This window comes from Rattus rattus, chromosome 4 (genome assembly GCF_011064425.1).
Source record: "Rattus rattus isolate New Zealand chromosome 4, Rrattus_CSIRO_v1, whole genome shotgun sequence".
NCBI classification, from domain to species: Eukaryota; Metazoa; Chordata; class Mammalia; order Rodentia; family Muridae; genus Rattus; species Rattus rattus.
In genome coordinates, this window is record NC_046157.1 from 42,324,904 (window position 1) to 42,333,328 (window position 8,425).

General features: G+C 40.1%; 1 protein-coding gene across 1 annotated transcript; it reads left to right on the forward strand.

Moving 5' to 3' along the window:
- The first annotated feature begins 6,033 nt into the window (after window positions 1–6,033).
- Window positions 6,034–6,243, forward strand: LOC116898912 (40S ribosomal protein S28-like). Its single transcript, XM_032900321.1, has one exon. It carries the CDS (start codon window positions 6,034–6,036, stop codon window positions 6,241–6,243), a length of 210 nt encoding a protein of 69 aa, XP_032756212.1.
- Window positions 6,244–8,425: the final 2,182 nt, after the last annotated feature.

Here is an 8,425-nt window from a genome sequence, read left to right on the forward strand (position 1 = left end):
AGATGGAACCCTTCCAAAAGGGCGCTAGAATGCGAAACCGGAACCCTGATCAGTACTTCATTCAGGTAAGAAAGGCAGTTCATTATTCTAACTCCCCGCTGGGCAGCTACCCAAGGCCTTGATGCTTCCTCAGTAATTTTTACCTTTCCTCAGTCTCCCATTCTCTGAGTAGAATGGGACATCATCGCCCACCCCCACTCCCACCCCCATTGCCCAAGCTGAAAAACTGAAGCCATTTGATTTCCAAGATGGACTGAGAAGGCAGCTAACAGGCAGCTAGCATTTCCTTACTTGTGCTACTTTCATGGCGTAGATAACTGGGTGGGGAGCTTTAATATTTTTCTAGTATATTTCTACCTGCTATTCAAAAGGAGGCGCCAAATAATTTATGTATATATAGTCATGTTTTTGGTAAACAGAGATTACCACCTGGGCCTAAAATCTTCTTAATTTATATATGTTTAATTCATCTCAAATAAATCAAAAAGACAAATGAAAACCTTTATTTAAAAAATTCAAAACAGTATGGTATAATTGTCTCCAGTTATTTTTATCATACAGGGCTGCAGAGGTCATTTTCATGCGAGTATACCATGCCCCCTCTAGAATTCTTGTTTCCCTTCCCCTCCCTTGGTATCCTAGACAGTTTCGTCTCTACTGTTACGCCATCAGTACGTACATTACATTATGCATCTATCATGCCTATACCCTCAAATAAGAGGAAACATGCAATTTTTTTGTGTCTGCAACTGAGATGATTCACTTAATATTATTATCTTCAGTTGCCCATTTTCCTGAAATGACATAATTTTGGTTTTTATGACTGGAAAAACATTCTGTTGTGTATATAAGCCACACATTTTATAGTCATTCCTCTGTTTGGGGGCTGACTCGGTTTGTTTGTATGACCTAGCTTTTGTGAATTGTGCTGCACTAAAAACTGATATACAAGTATCTCTCTGTGTTTGGGGTGTTTGGGGTATAGCTAGAAGTGGTATAGCTAGGTCATATGGTAGACCTACTGTGAGTTTTTTGGTGAGCCTCCATTCTGATTTTCCCATTCATGGTATATGCGGTGGTTTAAATAGGAATGGTCTCCATAGATTCAAGTGTTTGAGTGCTGGGTCCATAGGGAGTAGCAGTTTTAGGAGGTATATATAATCTTGTTGGAGTAGGAGAGGTTTTGTTGGAAGAGGTATGTCACTAGGAGATGGGCTTTGAGGTTTCAGGCTCAAGCCAGGCTCAGTGGATCACTGTCACTAGCTACTGCTTGTGACAGACGTAGAACTCTCAGCTACTGTGTCTGCCTACAGGCCACCATGCTTCCCACCAGGATGATAACGAACTAAACCTCTGAACTGTAAGCCAGCCTCAATGAAATGTTTTCCTTTATAAGAGTTGGTCATGGTGTCTCTTCACGGCAATGAAAACTCTAACTAGACGGTCTATAAGTGTTCCCTTTCTCAGCAGCCTTACCATTCATTGTTATTTGTTTTCTTACTGACTGACATTCTGATTGGTGGTGGGATGGACTCTCAGCACAGTGTTTATTTACACTGGTGTGGTGGATATTGTTATTGACCATTACTGACCATTGTGCTTCATCTTTTAAGAAGTAACTACTCATTCTGTTGTGACATTTACTGATTGGGTTGTTTGATTTCCTGTTATTTAACTTTAGCTCTTTGCATATTCTAGACATTAATCATCCTTCAGGTGTATAGGCAACAAAGATTTCTCTCCCATTCTGCAGGCTACTTTTTAATTAGTTTAACCATTGTTGTGCAAAGCCTTTAAATTTCATGAAGTCCCATTGTCACTTGTTGATGCTATTCTTTGAACCACTGGAGTGCTATTCAGAACGTATTTGTTCAATACCAATATCTTAAAGGGTTATATTTTTCTTTATCAGCTTTAGAGTTTTGGGGGTCTTTAATCAGCTCTTTGATCCATTTTGAATTAGTTTCATACAGGGTTAGAGATGAGATCTAATTTCCTCTTGCGGGTTTTCTCAGGACCATTTGCTGAGTAGACAGACTATCATTGCCTTCGATGAGATGAATAGCAAATTGTGGGTAAGCCATATAACAGACCACTCAGCAAAAAAGGACCAAAGGATTGAAAACTATACTTAGTTTCATGGATAAACTTCAAAATAATTCTGGTGATGAAACAAATACTCAAGGAAAAGACAGTCTTTGACTTTCTAGTGATGTAAATTTTTGAGGAAATGCAAAGGAACGTAAAGGTATAGAAGGCAGACTAGTGACCATCTCCGGCCGGAGAATAAGCAGGAGCATCTACCAAGGCACAAATGAAACCTTTGCAGCTGCTGTACACATTCATTGCCTCCTACCCAGAGAAGGTTTTGTAAAAGTATACCTATCAAAGCATATCTGATCACATACATTTCTGTCCAGCTTATTTTATATAAGTTATAGCACTGCAAGCCTAATTTCTTTTTAATTTTATTTAGCTAAAATATAATTGCATGATATCCCCTTTTCCTTTCCTTCCTCCTTCCTCCTATTTCCTCATAAATTCATGTTCTCTTATTATTACATATACACACATACATATATTAATGCAATCTGCTGTCCGTTTTTGTTGCCTACACGTATTTGATTTTAGGGCTGACTACTTTGTGTTGTTAAAGTTATCTTCATCCCTGGGACAGCCTAATTATTCCTCTTTCAGCAGTCACTACTCACCTTTGATTCTTTTTTTTTTTTCATAATAATTTTTTTTTTATTATTAACTTGAGTATTTCTTATATACATTTTAAGTGTTATTCCCTTTCCCGGTTTCCGGCAAACATCCTCCCCCTCCCCCCTTCCTTATGGGTGTTCCCTCCCAACCCCTCCCCCATTGCTGCCCTCTCCCCAACAGTCTAGTTCACTAGGGGTTCAGTCTTAGCAGGACCCAGGACTTCCCCTTCCACTGGTGCTCTTACTAGGATATTCATTGCAACCTATGAGGTCAGAGTCCAGGGTCAGTCCATGTATAGTCTTTGGGTAGTGGCTTAGTCCCTGGAAGCTCTGTTTGGTTGGCATTGCTGTACATATGGGGTCTCGAGCTCCTTCAAGCTCTTCCAGTTCTTTCTCTGATTCCTTCAACAGGGTCCTGTTCTCAGTTCAGTGGTTTCCTGCTGGCATACGCCTCTGTATTTGCTGTATTCTGGCTGTGTCTCAGGAGCGATCTGCATTCACATTTTGATCATCCGTCTTGAGTTTCATTTGTTCTAGGCATCTAGGGTAATTCAAGCATTTGGGCTAATAGCCACTTATCAATGAGTACATACCATGTATGTCTTTCTGTGATTGGGTTAGCTCACTCAGGATGATAGTTTCCAGTTCCAACCACCTTTGATTCTTAATCTAGGAGTGAGACCTCATGAGATTTCTTCCTTCCATACTTGAGATCTATTGTATTTTTAATGAAATTGGGCAAGAAAAAACTATTTTATTCACCTTAAGACACAGGATGAGGTCACAGAAAAACAAAGACTTCTAACCTCTGACACTACAGCCTTCAAGAGAAAAAAAATAAACCATTCTGTCAATGTTTCACCACTTAGAGGGGCCTCTGACTAAACAGGTTGCCTGAGGAGTGAGTTATAGTGAGGGGCATTCAGCAGAGAGATCTTCTAGGAGACTATTAATAGTTGGTGACTTAATATAAAGACCAACCTTACAGTTTATTTCTTTTCTCATTGTTGTGACAAAATAGGTTGTATGAAGCAGTTTAAGGAAGGGAAGATTTACTTTGTAATGGTGCATCCCACAATGGTTGGGAAAGCATGAAGGAGTTCCTGGGAGTGGAAGCATTTCACTCAGACTCCTTGAATCTTGATGGACCAGGAGCAGAGAGTAGCAGATGCTGGCACTCAACTGGCTTTCTCCCTTCCCCATTTTTATTCAGTCTGTGAACCCAGCACACAGGTGTAGCCTCTCATATTTAGAAGAGGTCTTTCCTCCTCAGTCATTCGTCCATAGAAAAGTCTCCAAACGTATGCTTCATTAATGCCCTAGATGATTCTAAGTCCATTCAAGTTGACGAAAGAAATCACAGCTACTAAAAAACCATCACTGTGATGATCAGGATTCATCAGTAAAAGATGAATAAAGATGATTCCATTTGGCTTGTCTCAGTGAGTTTACCTTAAGAAAGACTTAAAGCATCAGGACATAAATAAATATTTGGAAGACTCTTTGGGAATTCTCCATGTTTTCTTGTATAATTTAGGAGAAGTTGTATAGGAGAGTAAGTCTTTAACCCAGGCATTTTATGCTCCAGTGATACTTGACATTGGGGTTGGATAACTCACCATTGTGGAAGGTAACTTGTTCATTATTGGATTTTTCAGAGACATTTTTCTAACCTTTAACTGCCAAATGACTACAGGATAGTGCTTCAAGCTGTGACAACCAAAAGTTTCTCTAGGCATTTTGCAAACAGTGCTTGGGATATCAAAATTGCCCCTGATCAAAACCACTGAGTCAGACTGTCATGTTTCTACCAGAGATTGGAAAGAAGCTAGTAACAAACTTAGGATAAATACCTGCAGAATATCAAGAAGGTTGAATTAAATGAAGATGTTTTCTCATTAGTGAAAATGTCCAACTGGAGAGGATCATGAAATTAATAATATTCTATATCCCAAACTGCCTTGACATTGTTAAACCATTTTGACGTTTAGATTACTTCTAACCTTGGCCCTCCTTGCTCCTTACAGTAGTGAGCAAAGACTCTCACATTTTACTGCCTGCAGGACATGGCATTGCAGCCGGTAGTGTCGGTAGTGTCAGCCTTTCGTTCATCAGCCAATAAGCATCTGGCTGTACTGAATTTTTTCTTGGTCTTCAAAATAAAGTAACCACTGTCTCAGATGGGGGCTACAGCTCAGTGGTAGAGCACATGTAAGCACTTGCCTAGCATATGTAGTACCTTTTGGCTCCAGCACCAAAGAAACAGCAATAAAAATAGTAGCCATTTACGTGAATTCGTGACGTTTATAAGGTTTTCCTTTTGTGATTATTATCCATATTTCAATATTGCATAAAATGTAGTAATGTAAGCCATATTTCTTAAGAAATGGGAGAGTGACTATTAGAAGCTTTAACCATGGACAAATTAAGAATTCTTTCTGTTAAAATGACAATAAGTAGACGTTTTAATCCTAAGGAAAAGAAGCACTGCAAATGGAGAAGCATGAACCCTTCAGAGCGACCCTGGTACTCAGACCTGCTGATAAAGGATATATTGTACACGGGATGATTCCAGCCACTCTACGATACACAGAAGTGATTTATTCGCATGCTAATGTATGCCAAGGGATAAATAATTCCTCCCCTCTCCTCCCGCTAAAGCTCCTCTCAAAGCTCAGATTCAATGTCAAACAAATCCCTGAAAGCTGCTACTCACTGCTTGGAAAGAGAAAAGCTTCATGCCTCTGGCTGTGCCCAGGGACAAAGCCAGGGATTCAGCCAGGTCTTGAGGTTTCCATTCCAGCTGTGCAGTCCGCTCCCTCTGTGGATGAAGACAAGTGATTAGACTTCCACATCCCCGTGTCTTCATCTCTACCAATCGGCAAGGGAAGTTTGAGGTGGGGGATGACCACACTCCTGCTCAAACTGTTGTTGAGCCTGTTACAGTGGAAACCACAGCATAACTAAGTCCTCCAGACGCTCTGATGTCATAACATTTGTCACCGATAGTCTGCTGGGTTCCACCTGATACAGATATAGAGCTGATGTATTCTTTTTTTTTTTTTTTTTTCGGAGCTGGGGACCGAACCCAGGGCCTTTTGCTTGCTAGGCAAGCGCTCTACCACTGAGCTAAATCCCCAACCCCTGATGTATTCTTTAACAGGCAAAAAAAATTCCATTAGCATGCGCTACTTGGTACATTTTATTACCTACATGCGGTTCCTTTACGACAAAAGAATCCTGCAAAAAGAGAAAACCTAAATACACACAACGTGTTGCTCCTTTAAGAGTGTGTCATTTTGCTCTCCGCCAGATTGCCGCCATCATGGACGCGAGTCGCATGCAGCCCATCAAGCTCGCTAGGGTAACCAAAGAGTTGGGCAGGACTGGTTTGCAGGGACAGTGCACGCAGGTGCGAGTGGAGTTTATGGATGACACCAGCCTTTCTATCATCCGAAACATCAAAGGTCCCGTTCGAGAGGGTGATGTGCTCACCATGTTCGAGTCAGAAAGAGAAGCTTGGAGGTTGCGCTGACCTTGCTGCTGGGTCCTGGATATCCACTCCTTAGCCCATGGAATGACCTACAACTGTTAAATAAAGCATTTGTATTTAAAAAAAAAAAAAAAAGAGCGTGTCATTTTAATTTTAATAAACCTCCTCAAGGACAAGGATGTGTAAAAACAAAGCCTTGTTTGGACTACACTCTTGGTCAAATAAGAATAACCCTCATTTTTTCCTTGTCCCAGTCTTGTGAATAACCAGGTACATGACCTTGGACAAACATGATGAATTTTTTTAGAATTGTTTTTACTATTTTTAAGTTATATGTGTGTGTCAGCTGGGGTTCATGGTGGCCAGAGGAGCTGGAGTTACGGGTGGATGTAAATCACCCCGTGAATGTGATGGGACGTGTACTCAGGTCTTGTGCAAGACCAGTTCACACTCTTATCCACTACGCCATTTCTCTAGCGCCAACATGGCTGGCTAATTTATAGGGAAGAACGTTACACAAGGACTATGTGCTTCTAGTTAGGAGACTTTGTAATAGTATTGAGAGTAATTACATCATTAAACTCAAAATGCTTTAGATGGCTTTTCTCAATGTTAATAATTTAGGAAGGTATCTCCATGATATGAACTAAACAGATAGAAAGGACACAAATATGAACTCTTATCAGTTCAATTACCACAAAATTCCCAGACTCATAGGAAATCTACCCACATGTTAGCAATGGCCTTATTTGCTGCAATCAAAAATTTCACCAATTTTTGTGGTGTTTTCTCATATCTATTATTTTATAAACAGAAAACTGCTTATAAAATTAATGAATTATTTATAAAAAGAAATTATATGACTCTCTCGGGGAATACTTTAGATTCTACCTGTTTATTCTACAAGCAACAGTGAAAATGTTTATTCTAAGAATGCTCAGATGACCTTGCCCACAACCAGAATTTCAGATTCAAGAATCATTAGGTCCCACGCCTTCCAAAGACTGATTTCTAAGTATTAATTTGCTCTGATCAAGATTCGATGTGCCAGAGTTAGGGGGTCTCTACCTTCTCAGGGGAAAAGGGGAGGAGGGTGAGACTTGTGAGGGGGAACCAGGAAGAAGTCAGCCATCAGGAAGTAAATTGAATAAATAATAAAGAAATTAATTAATGGAAAAAATACCAAAAACCCAAATCACTTTGCTCATTACTGCAGCCAAGTGACCAGCCTTGGAGGTTGGTGGTAAAGGAATAATTGACCTTGCCCCAGGCCAGGAAGCCATCACTCAAGTGGAAGAGACAATTGTGGGATGCAGTGATACAGTTGGGAAATACTGTATTGATGGAGCCACAAAACAACTTCCTAAATGACCAGAAGTTACGCCTAGCAAAGATATCAGAAGATCTCTGTGGCTTCACTACCCAACCTTCTTCCTGTAGGAAACCACCTCCTCCCACATAGGACTCATGAGCAATCATTGTCAATTGAGTAGTGGCCAGAGCTGCTCACGTAACTCCTTGGCACTCACCAGTGTCTGAAATACACTCACAGCCCTCTTTCCCAGTGAGTCTAGAAACCATTTCTTTGTGTGTCCTATATTTAAAATAACTCATTTGGAATCATAGGTGGTAGTCGTGCCCAGCTGTACCTCCAGCACTTGGAAGTCTGACGTGGGAAAACTCCAAGTTTAATGCTAGCCCAGACTACATACATAGTGAGACACAGTTTCAAAAAAGAAAAAGCATGACTTGAAGCTTGATTCAAGGCTGCAATTTAGAATAGAATAGATAGGAGCTCACAGTCAGAGCACTCACAGATTTAACCTTTCTGAACTTTGATTACTTATTTCTAATGAAGTAATATTGATATTTAAAATCTCTGGTACCTAATAATGACCCCTCCCCCAATAAATACAAATCCCTTTGTTGCTAGTAACATGTATCAACTAACCAATATACAGAAGTTCAGTCTGAAAACAAGCATTAATGTTTCATTACCATAGAAAAATAAGGCTGTGTGTGTGTGTGTGTGTGTGTGTGTGTGTGTGTGTGTGTGTAAAATCACTGCAGTTTCTGGAGTGATGGAGAAAAACCTCTTCTTCTGCAGTTACTAAACTTAAGCCATTCTAAATAATTAAAATTTATCTATTTATGGAAGAAGCCTTAGCATTAGACGCCTTTCCTTCCCCTGCTCAAACAAGTTGCACTATACTGTTAAATAGCA